Genomic DNA, 19,561 nt, shown 5'->3' with positions numbered 1-19,561 from the left:
AATAACGACTTATATAGTGATGGCCTATTTCAAAACACTGCTTCAGGAAGATTCGGAGCGTTATGAATCTTTTGTGTCGAATCATGATTCGGATCGCGTGTAAAACCGCCAAACTGCTGAAATCACGTGACTTTGGCGCTCCGAACAGCTGATTCGACACACTGATTGATTTATGCTCCGAAGCTTCCTGAAGCAGTGTTTTGAAATTGGTCGTCACTAAATAAGTAGTTATTTTGTTTTTTTGGTGCACCAAAAATATTCTCGTCGCTTTATAATATTAATATTGAACCACTGTACTCACATGAACTGATTTAAATATGTTTTTAGTACATTGTCATTGCTGGTTATGCAGGCCTCACTGAGTCATCGGATTTCATCAAAAATATCTTAATTTATGTTCTGAAGATGAATGAAGGTCTTACGGGTGTGGAACGACATGAGGGTGAGTAATAAATGACAGAATTTTAATTTTTGGGTGAACTAACCCTTTAAGCACATAAATCACGTTTAACAATGTCATGCGACACTATATTATATTTAATAGTACAAGTTATCAACCTCAAGATCAAATCTTTGTCCTGCTCTGCAATCACAGCATTGACTTTATCCATCGCTACTTCTAAGCCACATGAAAACTTAATGCGACACTGCCGCCTACTGGCAGAAAGAGCTCATCTACAGTTTCAGGATGAGTCTTTTTTTCCAGATTGAGCTGTGGAAAAAACACTATGGTGATTTCAGAGCAGTTTGTTTTTCTTCAGCGTGATTTGTGCGGTGGGTCTGCAAACCTGCTAAGTGAGCGAATTTCTTGCCGCAGATTGGGCAGCGGTAAGGTTTCTCTCCTGTATGCTGTCGCTCATGGACCTTCAAGATATGTGATCCAACAAATGTCTTACCACAATATAAGCACTTGTACGGTCTTTCTCCTGTATGTGATCTCTGATGCATCACCAAGTTACAGCCATGTGTGTAACTCTTCCCACAAACGCTGCAGTGATACGGTCTTTTCCTGTGTGGAGCCTCTGATGAACTCTGAAAGAACTTGTATTGGAAAAGCTCTTCCCGCAGGAGGAACACAGGAAAGGTTTCTCTCCATTGTGAATAATGACAGGTTAAATTAGATTTGACTTTAATTGACTTTAATTTCTAAAAATAAAGAGAAAAATTATTTAAGATATAAAATGTTTTGCATCATTGCAGCGTTGAACAGGAACACTATATACCACCTTTAGCATGCATATGATAGAAATTAGACACTGTAGTACAAAAATGGAAAATTTGTGGCTACTGTGGTCTTAGCCTATTAAATAACATAGCTGAACGGTTACTGTAAGCCATGGCTAATTTTCATAAGCAGCGAGATGAAGTTCTATTCAAAGTCATTAAAACACTATAAGGCAGAAAATCAACGAGCATGTAAACATCTTTAGAAAACACATAAATTTACTAAAACACTCCTCAGCACTCCAACCTTCTTTCTTCAGTGTTTTTACCAGTACGACATCAAACTAGGATGTATTTACATTCATTCATGTATGAACTCGCACTCCAGCGCAGTAGGAGGCGCTCTGACGCTCTTCAGTCCGCCAGTAAAACACACCAGAACGAAAGAAAGAAGAGCTTACAGTTTGAACATTCAGCCGGTGCGTATTAAATATGTTTTACACCATTTATTACATATAAATGTACGTTTACTTGGGTTTATTTATCTGTTTATGAAATGGTTCATTTTATGTAAGGTTCTGATGTCCGTAAATTAAGATTTTTTTCTCGCTTTATCGCGTTGTTTTTATCGAACGCTAAATGAGTTTTGTAGTGACGACAGAATAATGATACATCTCGAGAGACATCTATCTGATGTGCGTGTTTACATTTGGAAGACGTATTTTGCGCATCTGAAATACATCTATAGGACGTTTCCTCTCAGATGTCAAATAGATGTTTAGAAGACGTTTTTAAGATGTTTATGATTTAGAATGTATGTAAAACTCTAAAAATCACATGTTTGCAAACAGCAGATTCTTTCTAGATGAAGTGATCTTTAACAGACATCTTGCAGACGTACGTGTGATTATGTATTATAGTACGATATCTAAAAATATTAATGCTCAACGCTGGCTCAAAAATAAAACTAAACATAAACGCGCTTAAACGCGTAACCTTTTTGCATATTCTCTGAAATCAAAAGTCATATAGGTCAGTTCTGCTCTCATTCAACAATTTTGAGTTTGATCATTGTCAGTCTATTGTGAATGCATTTTGTAATAATGATGATGATGTGTTTGTGTTCAGATGTTGAGCATGAAAGCGCAGATGGATGTGATCTGCTGTAAATCAGTAGGAACTGATCTGTCCATGCTGGATATTGAGGATTTCATCAGTGAAATCTGTCAGCTGAAGAAAGAGGTGGCGTCACTGGAGGCAAAGCTGAGAGAAAGAGGAGACAATCCCAACAGAGAGGTTTGAGCGGATCATTTCATCCTTCAGCTCAATCACTGTTTGTTTGTCCAGTGAAAATTTGTCTTTTAGGGTGCGTTCACACTTGTAGTCAGGTTCGTTTGGTTAATCTGGTCCAGACCAAAAAAGAAAAAGAAAAAAAACACGTTTAGTCCTGGTCCGATTAGCGTTCAGATTGGCAATTTTATCACAGAACCAGAAGATACCGAACCAAAAGGCATAGGGATACATTCACAACCTGATTGGTTGGATTACCGAACATCCAAAACAATGCTGTGTGCTGAGGTAAATGCCCTTGTTGTGTGCTTAGCCTGCATGTGATGGTATTTTGGCCAGCTGGGAACTCGTGAAGAGCTTATAAAATGTGTAAAGAAGACAAAACAGTGGCGGGAATCCCTCCGTCACACACAAATGATCTGCTGGAGACGCGCATCTGATGCCTATGATGGGCAAACTCACGACTATGACAAGAAAAACCGACATGCGTGAGGATTCTTTCTATTTTAGGGTCTCATACTCCTGTTTTTGGTTTGTTAGCATGTCTTTGGTCCGTGTTGCGTTCATATATCATTCAAACTGCACCAGAGTTCGTTTGGAAGCGGACCGAAACCCAAACTTTTCAGTTTGGTGCGCACCAGGGTTCGGATGGCAGCGTTCACATATGTTCAAATGAACCGCACTAACAGAGAAATCACACCAGGGTTCGTTTTAATCGAACCAAACATGCCAAGTGTGAACGCACCATTAGTTGATTTATAAGCGCAGTGACAGATTTGTGTTTTGCACTCTCAGGATTCAGTCTGGAGCGTCAGAGATCAGAGATCCACTCAGGAATCAGATCTCAGCCTCAGTTTACTCTGTTATACTGACGCTCAGGAGAGCGTGTGTGACAGTCATGGATCAGCTGATCAAACCTCCACAGAGTCTGACTGTAACGCTGGAGAACAGCAGAAGCCGCTGAAGGTGTGCTCCATCAAACTGGTGGACTGCAGGAATTCAAAGGAGACAAGAGAAGAAACCACTGCAGAGAAAGAGAAAGTACAGAGCGATGATCATGGCAACAGTGATAATGATGATCATTGTGATGATGATGATGATGATGATGACTTTATTCCCTCAGGTATGTGTATGTTTCTTCCTTTAACATCTACCTTATCAATAAATGTTTTTACATGGCTTACAAATTAAAGTTGTAGATGTTCTCCATCATAATTCATTGCAAAATTGTCTTAGGGTGCAGGTCCACATGTATGTTCAGTTGGGTGGGTGATTTTTTTTACAGAAAAACGTTATCTTCATGTGTTTGTAACTTGGGGACATGCATGTCAATACATATATTATTTTGTTCCTTTCAGATGAAAACGGCGGTTTATCTTCTGACGAAGAAACAGCCTCAACATCAAAAGATCAGCCAACAGCAAAGAGTTTTTCCTGCGTTACCTGTGGAAAAACATTCAGAAGACAAGGACATTTAGCGAGACATGAGAGAAAACACACAGAAAAGAAAGACTTCACTTGCAAGAGATGCAACATCAGCTTTCCTACCTTAGAAGAGAGGAAACGTCATTCAAAAGAGCACAGTGTGAAGAAGGAGTTTCGCTGCGAACAGTGCGGGAAGGTTGCTTTCACTTCTGGCAATCTGAAGATTCACATGAAGACGCACACTGGCGAGAAGCCCTTCCACTGCAGCGAGTGCGACAAGAACTTCAGCACGAAACAATCTCTTATTGTTCACAAGCGAATCCACACGGGCGAGAAGCCGTACAAGTGCCCTCACTGCGAGAAAAGATTCAGAGATGGCTCCCATTTCAAGACACACATGCGTTCGCACGCCAGCGAGAGGCCGTATCAGTGCAGCGAGTGTGGGAAAACCTTTAAGCAGCCGATTTGTCTAATATCTCACCAAAAAATACACTCTGAAAAAATGCATCGATGCTCGCACTGTGACAAACGTTTCCGTCAGATATCTCAGCTGAAACGGCACGAGAGAATGCACTCCGGAGAGAGACCGTACCTGTGCTTTCACTGCGGGAAGAGCTTTTCTGATCCGGCTCATTTCAGAGTCCATCAGAGAGTTCACACCGGAGAAAGACCGTATCACTGCAGCGTTTGTGGGAAGAGTTTCCGTCAAAACACCAACTTACTGAAGCACCAGAGGATTCATACAGGGGAAAGACCATTCAAGTGCTCACATTGTGACAAGACGTTTGCTCGAACAGATGTGCTGAAGATCCATGAGCGAGTTCATACAGGAGAGAAACCTTACCGCTGCTCCATCTGTGGCGAGAGATTCGCTTATTTAGGGGGTTTTCAGGCCCACCAGAACAAACACGCTAAAGAACAAACTGCTCCAGAAACATCATAGTGTCTTTTCACAGTTCAATCCCTCAGCTGATCTTAAAAATGTACATTGAGCTCCTGCTGCCAGTAGGTGGCAGAGTCACATTGAGGTTTTATGTCAATCATGAGTAGGGATGAATTGACAGAGCAGGACAATTGCAATGATGTGATTTACAGTTAGTCCCTGCTGGAAGGTGCTGTAACTACACCATTCTGTGGGCAAAAAGTACCTATTCAAAATTTAAATCCCAAATGATTTTATAATATTATTGCAGATGTTTGGCCATGGTAACATACACTGTTACCATTGAGATGAACAGGACTGCTAATAAATAGCTTTCTGCAGGTGTGTTAGACATTCTGGATATGCACTATTAAGGAAATTGTGAAAAAAAAAGAGAAATCATTGGTAAATGTGATAAACATTAATGCATTAAACTTTGACAGCTCTGATTATAAATTAATTTAGCTACAGCATACTTGAGCTTCACCTAGACCTTGACCCAGGTATTTTATTATTTTTTATTTACCAGATTGTAAATTTTACCCATTTTTCTATAGCAAAATTGAGCAAGTTTGAGTCTGTTAATAACATAATTATGGATATATATATTCACAGAGAGAGGAGGTTGGATTTTCATTTAAAGACAGCAATTATGTGATAATTTCATTTACAATTAATCAGGAGGACCAGACATACAAAATAAAAGGGATGTACAATATTTCAATCATTTAAACATACAAAATAAAAGGGTTGTACAATATTTCAATCATTTAAATGTCATGTTGTTCATTTGTATAACTATTCTCATTCTTAAATCAGTTCAAGATTAATAATTTCTATTTGGAAAGGAGGGACACCTTGTGGTTGGAGTATATCCCATACTGGTAGTACCGTCAGAAGAGCTATGATAGGAGAGCTAGTCTTGACACGAGGAGGAATGCAAAAGCAACGTAGTGGAGATTTGATTCTGAATACGTTTTTGGGCTTCCTTGGAACTAATAGTGAGAGGATCAAATGACAGGAGATCTAGAGATACCATTGAAATAGCTAAAGACATTCGGGGCGTGAAGTAAGAGTCGGCTGGAAACTGATTTTCTTTGGCAATATTATATATCACGAGCCTTGAAAACTTAAGCTATTTACGGTGTTTCTAACATGGAACCAAAATGGGTACTTCTTTTGGGTGAGTGAATTGTTTTACTTTGTTCACGTATGGTGAATATACTTATGACGTGATTAGTAGTCGCCGGACAACTGTTGGGAATAAATGTGTCAGAGACGGTAAGAAAATAGTAAACAATTAAAGCACATTTAACCTCGACGATTTCCGTGAATTCTGAAACCAAAGAGCCAGAAAATCCCTCTTTGTTGTCCACCAAAAACGACCCTAAAAGTAAGTGGATAAAGATCTGATAACGATTAATGAGGAAATGGTTGTGATGAAATAGTGTACGTATGATTTTTTTGAATAAGTTTACTACCCACACAAATCCAGCACATGTAGGCGACTGACTGGAACACCTACTATTTCCCATGTTTTAAAGCTTTCTTCATGTCGATTGTCAAATCCTCTGCCCACTTTAAGTTCTGTTATAGGGACTATCTTTATCATGGCGTGGAGGAGCGTCCCTCACATATTAGCGCTGTCGTCAATTATTTAATTTTGAACATGAAGTTTTCTTTCTGCCTTTTAAAGGCTGTGCAGTAAAAAGCAATTTAGAAGCATGCCAACAATATGATCGTGTATGTTTATGCGTTCAAAGATCAACACTTTTCTGTCCTCAGGTGTAAAAGAGAGAAAATATTTTGTCAGAGTACTAAAGAAAATCTCAACTAAGCCGTTATAAATTAAGCGGCAATTTTACAAAGATGCAATATTCAGCAGTATTAGAGTCATTCTACGAAACGGGTGCCATTTGGGTCCGCAACGTTTGATCAGATGCATAAGGCACAAAACATGTCCCAAAGTCTGTTTCCAAAGCTTAAGGTCATTAATTCAAGTGTTCTTTTTAACATGATATATGATAAAATGCTTTTTTTGAAGATTAGCATACTATTTTTAATTAATTTTCATTATTATACAGCCAATTTCACATGTCCGTGTTAACCAACATGACATTTGCATCTAAAATATCACCAAATAAGTCATATATTTTTTTCAAACATATACTATTTTCAGGATTATATGTGTGTCCCTGTTTACACAAGATATATTTATTCACAATAAACCTTATTTTTTTGGTAAATATTTTATGATTTGTGCGTGTCCCTCAGTTTGACTTACCACCCCGTCACACTAACTTGTTTATCTATAAATAATGCTCTGTTCCTTTAAATGACATCACAAAGCCTAAGTGACATAATTTGAGCCTTATAGCCACCAAGAACAAAAGAAGGCAACTTTGTAAATTTTTTTTACATTGTTTATTTGTTGCTTTTTCATGTTAGGCAGAGCCCGTCAAGCTTAAACTTACCACCCCGTCACGCAAAATAGATAGAGAAAACTGTTTTTTATTCATTTTTTCACATTATTAATACAAAGAAAATTAAATTTCAGATTGAATGCATGTATGCTAGGTGAGAAACTTGACCACATGGGAGATTTGCGGACATTTTGTGATGAAATTTACCACCCCGTCACGTTTTTGTGACGGATTGTATGTGACGGGGTGGTAAATTTCATCCCAAAATGTCCCTCGATAAAAATCACATTCTTGGGGGTAAAACGTTTTCTTTTTGGCAAGGTTCCTGTGGTAAAATGTGCATTCCAAGGGCTAAATAGCATGTTTTTTGGGCTCACTTCAACCCGTGGACATGAAAAACAACCCACTGCAACAGTGTAAAAGTAGCCTAGCCCAATTTTGCGGGAAAAACGCAGACTTGGCAACACTGTTTGGTTCATTAATTCACTCATTCACTCACTCACTATATCACTCACACACTTTTTACTCAATTTGAATGTCTCCCTCCCCCAGTTTTTAAATTTTAAAACCAGCAGATCATATAGAGATACACTTTGTCCATACCACCCCGTCACATCATTTACCACCCCGTCACATTTACCACCCCGTCACAGGGTCATTTTGTTAAAAGTTTATGGAAAGAAAATGAAATAGTACATAAATTAATGTTGAATTATGTTCTTGTTGTGTGGACTAATCAGATCAATTTAACTTTATTTGTATTTTTTCAGTGAATTAATTATTTCAGTACAAACAATGAGGCCATTGAAAGGTCAAATTCATATTTCAAGATTAAAAATCTAAGAATAAAAAATTAAAAATAAATTACAGACTTTCTATTGATGGTTTCCAAAAAAGGGACATTTTACTATTAGGAAAACATTAGATTTTAAAAATCTATTTCTTCTTTTACTACTCCAATGGCATACATTTTGTCCGTAACGGGGTGGTACAAGAATGGCTTGTCTAAATAAAAAGGATAATGTTATTAAAGATTTTGTGCCTGAGGTGGGAAAATGTGTTTTTTGGAGGATTAACATATCTTTTAAGTTGTATGTTTGTTTAAAAAAAAGTTTGCTCTTAATGAAAATTTTGAAAAGTGCAAAGTGGAAATGGCAGCCGTTTCGTAGAATGACTCATTACCATTTTACATCATCTTCTGCGTCTCCGATTAATCTAATTATCGTATCAATTAATCTATATTTAACCTTTCATCTAAAAGTAATCATTGAAGCGTTAAATGGCCGTTAAATTTTAAATTGTGGTAGAAAATGATAGCGCGTACATCAAAAGCAATGAATGAAGGAAAAGGTGATTTTTGTATGTTTTTCCACAACATTCAGTCGGATTTACAATCTGTTATATTCTGTTGTTTATTGTCTTACATTTCCGATTTTTCTGATGCATAGGCCTGTCCTTAATTTTATTTTATATGTTGGTATTCAGTGTTTATAATGTTGAACTTCAAATAATTTCAACCCAAACTGACATGGTTTCTAGAGAGCAAAGGTTTTGTGGAGAAAAAAAAGGTGTAAGACTTTTAAACACAAAGTCTGTATAATAAACCGTTAAAAGGATTTCGTTAGCCTCATAGCATAATTGCCTAAGTATCATTTGAAAATGAATGACTTAGGCAATTATGCTATGAGGCTAACGATTTGATGATCACTAGTCTAGTGTTTGTACATTATTCTGTGTTGTCATCATTCAGGTTTTCAGCATAATGTACGTCTTTTTTTGTTGTTGTTTTTTTTTTTTTTAAACAAAGCAGCTGATATTGCCATAGAATCGGATAAACTTTATTTGTCACTGAAGGGAAATTTGTCTTGGGCAAAGTGCTACAGTGTTACTCTCACCATACAATAACATGACAATTAAAAAAAAAAAAAGAACATACATTAAAACACAACAGTATATAGGTATAAAATACAAGATATGTAAAGTATAAAAAGTGCTATATGTGCATTGTTCTTGGTAGAATTCAGCAATTTTATCGAAGGAGGAACAAATGAAAGCTTCAGTCTATTAGTTACCTTTCAAAAGGGAACTTCTACTCTGCGCTGACTGCGCTAGGGGAACGTCCTCCGTGACCCGTGCTCGAAATGCCAAAAATCACCACACTCCAATCCTATTGGCCGGCGACAGCCTATCACGTCAAACGGCGCGAACCGTGACGTATAAAGGGAGCGCCTGGGGAAACAGCCAACATCCTTTTGTCTTTTCGCGACTGCTTTTGCTCGTGCCTTTTTCACTCTGCCAAAAGAAAATTTTCTGCTAAATCGTTCAGGAAGTGTGCTGATCCTTGTCCCAGGTTTCTGACACCGGAGGACACACACAACTTGTGCGTTTTCTGTCTGGGCGAGGAGCACGCACGGTCAGTACTCGAGGGTGCTGCCTGTGCTAATTGTGATAAAGGGAAGGTGCTAAAAGGGTGCTGCCTGTGCTAAAAGGGTGCTGCCTGTGCTAAAAGGGTGCTGCCTGTGTAACCGTTCTCGTTTGGCCCTCTTCTCGAGGGGAGAGGTGCCACCACCGCTGCCTGGTGGTTCCGGCCCCGCTTGTGCTGAGGCTCAGCGGCGATTGAAATCATGGGGCTCGCAGGTGGAGCTCGCTGAAGAATTTGAGAGGAGTGGCAATCTTTCTCAAGCTGAAGCGACTGACAAGGACGCGCTTCTGGCGGATGACGACGATGTTTTATCTTTAACATCCTCGGACCCAGGAGCGAGTGCTCTCTTGGTCCAAAGCCCCGGAGAGCAGAAAATGGCCGAGGTGGGAGAAGCGGGCGAGCCCGCGGCTCCCGCTCGGCCTCCCTGTGCGGCGTTTTTCGGAGTTGCTGGAGGTTATGGAACGCGCCTCGAGCAGACTACAGCTGCCCTGGGAGCGCGTGAGGAGGGAACCCGCTCGCAGCAGGTTAGACGATCGTTTTTCTCTCTACCCGTGGCCCAGCAACTCCGGCGAGGGCCCTGCCATCCAAAGCGTTGAATGTGACGTCACGTTTGAATGGCAGGGCTTACGCCGCTGCACGTCAGGCTGGTGCGGCGTTGCACACTATGACGGTGCTTCTGGCGTACCAGGCTGATCTGCTTACGGATCTTGATCAGGGAGACGAAGCCGCGCTCCGCGGCGTTTAGATCTTGCATCCTGCTCAGATCCAGCTCTGGGCTCAGACAGCCGGGAGATCCCGGGCCGTCTCGAGCCGAGGCTCAGAGGCAGGCCCGGAGGGAAAGTGTGCGCCTCCTCCTTCTCGGAGTAAGTCTCAGAGACGGCGAGATGCTAGAAGGAAGAAGCAAGATCTGAGGGAGGTGATCGAGGAGCGGCGCCAGCAGCGCCTGTAATCGATCTCCGCTCTCGCGAGGGTTTTTCTCGCCCTCGCTCTTCCTTCGCCTCCCGGTAGCGTTTGTGACATCTATATGCTGCGGGCTTTACAGTCGGGCTGATGTTGTGGGCCTATGATGAATATATTCCTGACGGCCCGCCGTCTGGCTTGATAGTGAAAGTGCTTTTGGGCTTATGGGACTTTGGTTTTTCCCCTCCGTGTGACGAATCGGGGAGGAATCTGCGTTCTACGAGCCGCAGGAGGTAAGCCAGGTCCATTTTTCTTTGTCAATGTAGACCTTGCTTTTCCTGTATAGCTTCCCGTGCATATAGTTGTCATCTGTTCATGTTTTTTAAGGGGTTATTTGGGCAAATAACTGTATGTTAGGCTGACTGTTACAGGCAGGCCCTTTATGGCCGCTTTGTTGTTTAGCGTTGGTGTAGTTTCTCGGCTGATACTGTGTATAGCTAGAACTAGCTTTTGCTATTGTCAGTTATGTGTTGGCCGGTTTTTCGTCCACCTAATGCTGTCGCTCGCGCTGCTTTCTCTGTGTGTTTGGGAACGTGTAGCCAGAGTGTAGCGTGGTCTACATACAGTCCTTAGCTAGCGGCTAGGCTAGAACTAGGTTAGGTGTATGTTTGTTTACATCCCCCTGTCATGACTATCCCCCTGTGGTTGTATAGCTCCTAGTTCTGGCCTCCTTCTGAGGAAGTTGCTGGCCGTTTTTTGCCCATATTCCCCCTTCATATGTTTATGCAGGCGTGTTATGTGAGCGTGCTTGTGCTGCCACAGGTTACACCTGTTCTCTATGATAGCAGGCTTTATCCGGCCTCTATATATGAATACGGTGTTGTTGTTGTTGTACTCCCCGGTTTGGGTTTGTGTTTCACTGAGTGCATCACCTGTTGGATCGCACACTCAGGATGAGTGTTGGGAATTTTGTTTACCCGACTTCTCCCGGTCGTTTGCACCACAGCGTCTGGGGTTCATTGCTGTTTGATTGTTGGCTATTTGTTTTTAGCCTCTCTGTATGCAGCTTGTTTGGATACAGCGTTGCTGGTTTACAATGCTCGTTACGCTCACGCTGTTTAGCATGATTAACATTGCCTGCTGGAATGTGTATGCCTGGGCTCAGGTTGTGTAGCTAGTTCCCTTAAATTTGTCATTTTAGGTTATACTGGCCCTTCCTTGTAGCTAGGGCTCTGTCATGACCACGGGCTAGTGCCACATGGTTCTTTAAGTAGCAGGCCCCTCCAGGCCTCTCTTATAGCTTCCTGTTGGCCCAGTCATGTACGGGCATCATTCCATGATTGGGTAAATGCACTAGCTATCGCCGTGCGCTTTAAGGTTACAGGCCGCTTTCAGGCCTTCCTTTGCTAGCATGTCGGAGTTTAGCTTGGTACTCTTCTCACTGAGAGTAAAAGATGTTTTTTTACTGAGTATTTTGTGCGTTTATTCCCTTTAGCTCTAGTCGAGCTAAAATATTTTCCCTGTCTATTAACGGGTTCTATTTTTGCTCCTAGAACTTTAGTGGCCGCTGACTGATGTCGCGTGTGACAGGTAGGCCGTAAAGGCATCCTGTGGAGCGTGCTGACCTTCGACAGCAAAAGGGATGGTTTCGCCGGCTGGCCGGGTCTCAGGTTGACTATGACCTCCTGTGTAGTCGTTCTGTTAAGCCTGAACCCTGATAACACTGCCACGAGCTGATGCCACGTGCCGGCTGGGATTATAGGCCCATGGGGCCTTTCCTTAGCCCATGATGGCGTATGCTGTACTCCTCTTGCTTAAAGAGTAGAAAGGTACTTCACCGAGTGCACTGCTCGTTGGTTTGTGTTGGACGGGCTGTCTCGTGGGCACTTGCAGCTGTTATGTCTTGGTGTTTGCTCCACCTTGATATGCAATAGGGTGTAGCCTTACAGGCCATCCTGGGCTACCGCCGTCTGCATTCAGTTCTCTGGTGAACTCTGGTTATGTTGCAGGCCCTTTTCCCGGCCTCCATGACTATGTGCCCGCTTTACGGTCTGTCTGTTAGGTTGAGCTTTGTACTTCCCTTCGGGGTTAACTGCGTAATTGTGCTTAGCTCCCTAAGCTGGTTTGGTTGTAGACTTCTATGAAGTCTCCCGTTAGACCGGCCCCCAGGCTGGTTTGTGCTCCCCTGGGTCAGGGGTCTTTAGCGCACAGCCTCCTCAGCACCTTGTTAACGGCTGAGTAGATCCTTGGATGAGTGGTTGTACTCCCCTCATACGAGGGTCCATAGCGTTTAGCTGAGTTCCGCTCTCCAGGATGCCCATCTCTGCGTGTGGGTTTGAGTTGCTTACTGCCTTCGCAGTCGCTCTTTCCTGCTCTCCTCTTTTGAGTTTGTGCTTGGAGATTCTGTATATCAGACAAGGTTGGCTAGGTCAGATTTAGCTTCGCTGGATCTGGCTAGGCCTCCTTGGTGGCAGCGGGATGGTTTTTCCCCCCTAGTGACTGGCCGAGGTTCCTTTGGTTCCTTGGCCACATTCCCTTAAAGGGACCACCCCCTCTCAGGATGTTGGTTCCAGATGCTCGAGCAGCCTTGGTAGGCTTTTTTCGGAAGGCCTCTTTTAGGCTCAGCTTGGGCTGTTGGCCATAGGGAATGCTGTCACTGACAGCCTTGGAGTTCTGCCCCCGGTTTTTCCCTGGAACTGCCGGATGTGTGTCCAGACATTTGGACTGGCATTCTCCTCTAGCATGGCGGCGTGGGTATATCGTTCCCCTAGCACAGTCAGCGCAGAGTAGAAGTTCCCTTTCGAAAGGGAACGTCTCAGGTTACGTATGTAACCATGGTTCCCTGAGAACAGGGAACGAGACTCTGCGCTTTCATGCCATGCTGCGGGATGCCTGCTACAGTCGCTCAAAGACAAGAAGATGTCGGCTGTTTCCCCAGGCGTCACGGTTCGCGCCGTTTGACGTGATAGGCTGTCGCCGGCCAATAGGATTGGAGTGTGGTGATTTTTGGCATTTCGAGCACGGGTCACGGAGGACGTTCCCCTAGTGCAGTCAGCGCAGAGTCTCGTTCCCTGTTCTCAGGGAACCATGGTTACATACGTAACCTGAGACGTTTTACATATTGGCATTCTCAATCTCTTTCCTGATGGCAATGGCTGGTATTCGCTAAAAAGGGGATGTTCGGAATCATATATTCTTTGCTTACGAGAGCCTTTTAGTGCAAATAGCGTCCTTTGTTGGCAAACGCTATTTACACTAAAAAGACACACAGAATTCAAATCATCAGTGGGACAGTAGTAGCAAGTAAGGCACGTAGACCTGGCTTTTAATGCGATCAACAAGGGTTCAAATTCGCCTTTTGCCGAGTTCGCATTTATTTTCAAAAGAAAAAGAAAATAATGTTCTAAAAGTGGAAATAAACTGTAGACGAGTGTTAAATAATATTGAAAGTGTTTAATGAAAGTGGAGCGCCATTTAATAGACAGAGCCGTAGTTCACTGACAAGCTACGCAATATCATGTTCGTTATCGCAGATGAATCGTCTTCGATAATGAACGCGATATATACAGTGATACTACGGCTCTGTCTATTAAATGGCGCTCCATTTGAAAGCAGGTGATGGCGATTTAGCGGTAATCAGGGAACCGGCTGATTAAGTTAATGGGTAGGGTTAGGGGAAGGTGTAGGCAGGGATGGGCAGTATTTATGATACTTATGATACATGTATTTCAAATACGTATTTTAATTACAAAATAGTATTTTGTAATTTGTATTTGATAGGTGTAACACAGTTCGTAGATATGGGAAGGAGGAGGCGGGAACCGGCGAACGTTCAAACATAACTTTAATAATATTCAAAATAAACAAACAACAAAACTAAAGTAAAATGCCACACAAACATAATAAAACCATAAAATAAGTCCAGGTCTGGTCCTCTCTCGTCCTTCACTGTTGTCGCTCCCCTTTTATGCTTCCGGAGCTCCTCCTTGAGAGATTCGAGACCGGTGCAACGCACAGCTCCCTCACGGCTCTCGCCCGCCCTGCTCGTCGAAATAGGTTTGATCAAAATGGCTTTGTATTTTGTATCAAAATACTTCAGTGTTTTGTATTTTTGTATGTTTAAAATACTGTTAAATACTTTGTAAGAAGTCTACATGATGGCATATAAAATTGCGGCCTCTGATTGGTCCTACTCAGTAGTTTGCCAAGACTTGAGATCAGTGTTGCCAGATGTACAATAATTATCATATTTGTATGATAATTTTGACCTCTGTACGATGTATGATCAATAATGAAAAAATCCCATAATGTACAATAATTTCAGAATTTTGTGATACTTCAAATGATGGTTGTCTTTCAGTCTTTCAGTCCAGATTAAGTGTTAAGTCCTTAAACACAGCCACAGTTCTCATAGCTTTCAGGTTTTTAGAAGATTCAATAGAGTCAAAATACACTTTCATCACACTTTCAAGAGGTTTGCACTTTAAAAATTTACATTTATGAATGTGATATTTGGCAAACAGAAAAATAAGGTTTATAAAATAAATATAATTTTTCTTTTCACATTCATGAAAGCCAAAAATTAAATTTCTGTATGCAAATTTAAAATTTGGATTCACACAACATTTAATAAAGTCACAAATGTCACAACAAAATGTCAGTGTATTTGTGTGTTTGTCAGTGTGGCCCCCAAAGCTCCCACGAGTAATTTCCCCTCCGCCTCATTTAATTCCGGGCGTGGGAAACATGCTCCAAGTGATAGCTGGGCCCACACCTGTTGCGCCCACTCCAAACGCCGTTTTCACGGCGAACAATATTTCACCTCATCTAAAAAAGAGCAAATTTCCTCTTCCACCCCTCTCGGTGTATGACCCCCTCAACGGCGGTCTGTCACCCGATATCATTCAACCCCTTGTCACTAATTTACATTTATGAATGTGATATTTGGCAAACAGAAAAATAAGGTTTATAAAATAAATATAATTTTTCTTTTCACATTCATGAAAGCCAAAAATTAAATTTCTGTATGCAAATTTAAAATTTGGATTCACACAACATTTAATAAAGTCACAAATGTCACAACAAAATGTCAGTGTATGAGAGCAATTCCAAAATAAATTTAAAGTATTTTCAGGTTTCTCTAAACAAAAAGAACAGAGGGTATCAATATCATTCTTAAGTCTTCTGAGAGAGCACTTGTCTGGGTAAAACCTATGAATTAACTTAAAGGTTATTTATTTTATAATTTTTAACAGTTCATGTTAATTTTTGGTGTTCGTTTTAGTAGCCTAGGCTAAATAGTTTTCCAATTTACAAAATGTTCTTGAAAACTATTATACTGAGAAGCAGCCCTATATATTTATGATTAACAATCAAATGATTAATTAGTTAGATTCTAGTTGCTATGAATACAGGTGCCATCAGTTGTCTTCTTATGAATGACTTGTTTGTCAGTGAGTCAGTGTTGCTGATGCAAAGTAGGCCCTTTGTTACCAAACATCAAGTAACTAAATTAGGATACAACTATCAGTCAGTCGCAAACAAACTGTTGGTTACTTGTTAAAGCCACAATATGTAAATTTTCACCACTAGAGGTCGCGCATTCAAAACAAAGGCATAGCTTGATTACACCTCGATTTCACACGTGTTGTCTTCACGTCTACAGCCGGTGGAAGAGAATCGGGATAGGACTCAGGCCGCCGCCTCCCGCTTCCCGCTCCCGGCCGCTTCCTGTGCGTCCCCTGCCGCCATCCGGCGCGCCGCCTGAGAGCTTCACCCGCGGCTTAACGCCGCTCTAAAAGAGCGATTTCAGCAGTTTTCACCGCTTCTAAGAGCTTCCGCGGCCCTCGCCGCTCTACAAGAGCCACCCAACTGCCGTTTTCACGGCACCGGCGTCTCACGATGCCCCGTCACTCATGTGCTACGTGCAGGGCCCCCCTGCACGATAGCGACGGTCACAGCGAGTGTGTCGCCTGCCTGCGCTCAGCGCCCTTTTTTCCTGAGGTCCACGAGGAGCTCACGAAGTCGTGGCACGCTCCGTATTCCGCCCGCCTTCACACAACGCACCGCTCCGCCCTCACCGCCGTCGACGGCGCCGAAGAGAAGGGATACGAGCACCTGCCACCCCTAGACGAAGCGGTGGCTGCTCACCTCTGCCCTCCCGCAGCTGTGGGATGGAAGACTAAGAGGGCCCTTCCTTCCAAGCCCTGTCGGACCACCTCTACTTTGGCTGGACGGGCTTACACCTCGGCGGGCCAGGCTGCCTCCGCGCTCCATACAATGGCCATAATTCAGGTCTTCCAGGCCAAACTCCTCCGCTCGCTGGACGAGTCTGGAATTGACGCGCCGGCTTTCAAGGACCTTCGCAGCGCCACCGACCTTGCCCTGCGAGCCACGAAGGCTACGGCCCAGGCCATCGGGCGTTCCATGGCCAGCCTGGTAGTGTTGGAGCGCCACCTGTGGCTCAACCTAACGGAGATCAAGGACCTGGATAAGACGGCCTTCTTAGACGCCCCGGTCTCTCCCTCTGGTCTCTTCGGGCCTGCAGTGGACGGCTTCACCGAGCGCTTTACTGCTGCGCAGAAATCGTCTCAGGCTATGAGGCATTTCTTGCCGAAGCGCTCCAGCTCTGCTTCTGCGTCCAGCCGCCCCAGGACTGCGCCGGCTCAGCAGAACAAGCCAGCTCCACCCGCAACACAAGCAGCGCCACCCAAGGAGCATCGCCAGCGCTCGCGCCCTGCGAAGCGCCCTCCCTTCCCGAGACGCCAGGGACCCCGGCCCAAGATTGTGCTGGACCCGGTGCCTCCGAAGTCGTCCTGATTCGTCAGGAAGGAAGAGGATGGGGGATCGTCCCGTTGCGACCGGACAGCCCCCAAAGCTCCCACGAGTAATTTCCCCTCCGCCTCATTTAATTCCGGGCGTGGGAAACATGCTCCAAGTGATAGCTGGGCCCACACCTGTTGCGCCCACTCCAAACGCCGTTTTCACGGCGAACAATATTTCACCTCATCTAAAAAAGAGCAAATTTCCTCTTCCACCCCTCTCGGTGTACGACCCCCTCAACGGCGGTCTGTCACCCGATATCATTCAACCCCTTGTCACTCGGGCCGAGGCCTGGCAGGCCATCCCCGATGTGTCAGAAAGGGTTATGGGGATCGTAACCCAGGGCTACTCGCTCCAGTTTGCACGACGGCCCCCTCGCTTCGGCGGGGTGCTTCAAACCTCGGTCAATCCGGACGACGCTCATGTCCTCCGAGCCGAAGTTATGACGTTGCTAAGAAAGGGAGCTGTGGAAATAGTTTCCCTGACAGAGAGCGAGTCAGGCTTTTACAGCCGCTACTTTCTGGTCCCCAAGAAGGATGGTGGTCTCAGACCCATTCTAGACCTCAGACTTTTGAATCACTCCCTCATGAGACGGAAGTTCAAAATGCTGATGCTGAAACAGATCCTCGCGCACATTTGCCCCGAGGACTGGTTCTGCTCGCTGGACCTGAAGGATGCGTATTTTCACATCCAGATAGCCCCCCCGTCACAGACGATTCTTGAGATTCGCATACGAGGGAGTGGCGTACCAATATACGGTCCTGCCCTTCGGGCTGTCTCTGGCTCCTCGCACTTTCACCAAGTGCATGGACGCGGCGCTTTCCCCTCTGAGGCAAATGGGAATCCGGGTCCTGAATTATCTCGACGACTGGCTCATTCTAGCCCGTTCGCGAGCCGAGCTGGAACACCACAGATCCGTGCTCCTCAGCCATTTACAATGTCTGGGTCTCAGGGTCAACTTAGCCAAGAGCTCGCTGTGCCCCACCCAGCGAATCTCGTTTCTAGGGGCAGTTTTCGACGCATGACGGCAGTAGTCTCGCCGGAGCGTGCTCTAACGATTCAGCAGCTCACGGCCTCAATCAAGAACAAAGCCTGTCTCCCTCTGAAGTTTTTCCAGAGGCTACTAGGGCTGATGGCTTCCGCCTCCCCGGTGCTGCAGCTCGGCCTTCTTCGGATGCGGCCTCTTCAGTACTGGTTGAAGTTCCGGGTTCCTCCCAGCGCCTGGCGGCACGGCCGCTTATGTTTCAAAGTCAATCAGGCCTTTCTTCTAGCCCTGAAACCTTGGATGGACCCTATGTGGTTCAAGCGCGGAGTACCCTTACAGGCGGTCTCACGAAGGACGGTGCTCTCAACGGACGCTTCCAACTCGGGTTGGGGCGCTGTGTGCGAGGGCAGACCGGCCTTCGGCTCGTGGAGTCACGAGGAAAGCCGTCTACACATCAACTGTCTAGAGATGCTAGCAGTGATGAAGGCCCTTCAGTCTTTTCAGGCTCACTTGACAGGACGTCATGTTCTAGTCCGATCGGACAGTATGACAGTGGTGTCATATTTAAACCACCAGGGCGGTCTCTCGTCCAGCCGCTTATGCACTCTGGCGAAACGTCTTCTGGAATGGGCTCTTCCGAGGCTTCAGTCGCTCAGAGCGACTCATGTTCCTGGCAGGAACAATTTGGGCGCAGACATGTTGTCACGGAGCAACATCCCCTCCGACGAGTGGATGCTCCACCCCCAAGTGGTCCTCAAGATTTGGGAGTTCTTCGGGAGGGCAGAAATAGACCTCTTCGCCTCAGAAGACAACTCTCATTGCCCAACATTTTTCTCGAAGGAAGTCGAAGCTCTGGCCCATACATGGCCCAGCACGCTCCTTTACACCTTCCCTCCGATCGCACTGATCCCTCAGGTCATCAGGCGCATCAGAGAAGACCAACACAGAGTCCTTCTGGTGGCCCCGCTCTGGAGGAACCAAGTTTGGTCCTCGGAGCTGTTCAAGCTCTCCCTGAGAGCCCCGTGGCCGATTCCCCTGAGACGGGACCCCCTCTCTCAGGCAAACAGAACGATCTGGCACCCACAGCCGGAGCTTTGGGCTCTGCACCTCTGGTCCCTCGATGGGAGCCGACCAGCCTCCCCGGGGACGTCCTAAATACCATTTCTCAGGCTAGAGCCCCGTCCACGAGACGCCTCTATGACCAGAAA

The 19,561-nt window shown here is 44.4% G+C and overlaps 2 protein-coding genes across 2 annotated transcripts in view; both read left to right on the top strand.

The window, feature by feature from the left end:
* Positions 1-1,494: 1,494 nt before the first annotated feature.
* LOC125271121 (zinc finger protein OZF) lies at positions 1,495-5,570 on the top strand. The gene is made up of 4 exons (XM_048195100.1): positions 1,495-1,643; positions 2,293-2,460; positions 3,250-3,577; positions 3,813-5,570. The coding sequence occupies exons 1-4, from the start codon at positions 1,536-1,538 to the stop codon at positions 4,820-4,822; spliced, it is 1,614 nt and encodes a 537-aa protein (XP_048051057.1). The 5' UTR covers positions 1,495-1,535; the 3' UTR covers positions 4,823-5,570.
* Positions 5,571-5,702: 132 nt separating this feature from the next.
* The window catches only part of LOC125271096 (adhesion G protein-coupled receptor E1-like), a 29,765-nt gene continuing 15,906 nt past the window's right edge, over positions 5,703-19,561 (top strand). The window contains exon 1 of the mRNA XM_048195057.1: positions 5,703-5,984. Within this exon, the coding sequence (XP_048051014.1) occupies positions 5,957-5,984 (28 nt within the window). The 5' untranslated portion in view covers positions 5,703-5,956. The remainder of the gene's footprint in view (positions 5,985-19,561) is intronic.

This window comes from Megalobrama amblycephala, linkage group LG7, assembly GCF_018812025.1.
Source record: "Megalobrama amblycephala isolate DHTTF-2021 linkage group LG7, ASM1881202v1, whole genome shotgun sequence".
Taxonomy (NCBI): domain Eukaryota; kingdom Metazoa; phylum Chordata; class Actinopteri; order Cypriniformes; family Xenocyprididae; genus Megalobrama; species Megalobrama amblycephala.
This window is presented reverse-complemented; position numbering and strand designations above follow the sequence as displayed.

What these genes read in the sequence shown, in the direction of transcription:
- LOC125271121 (XM_048195100.1), top strand. Translation starts at nt 1,536, where the DNA reads ATGAACTCGCACTCCAGCGCAGTAGGAGGCGCTCTGACGCTCTTCAGT. An exon ending in ACAGTTTGAACATTCAGCCG is followed by an intron (nt 1,644 to 2,292) that starts GTGCGTATTAAA and finishes GTTTGTGTTCAG; the next exon opens with ATGTTGAGCATGAAAGCGCA. An exon ending in TGATGACTTTATTCCCTCAG is followed by an intron (nt 3,578 to 3,812) that starts GTATGTGTATGT and finishes TGTTCCTTTCAG; the next exon opens with ATGAAAACGGCGGTTTATCT.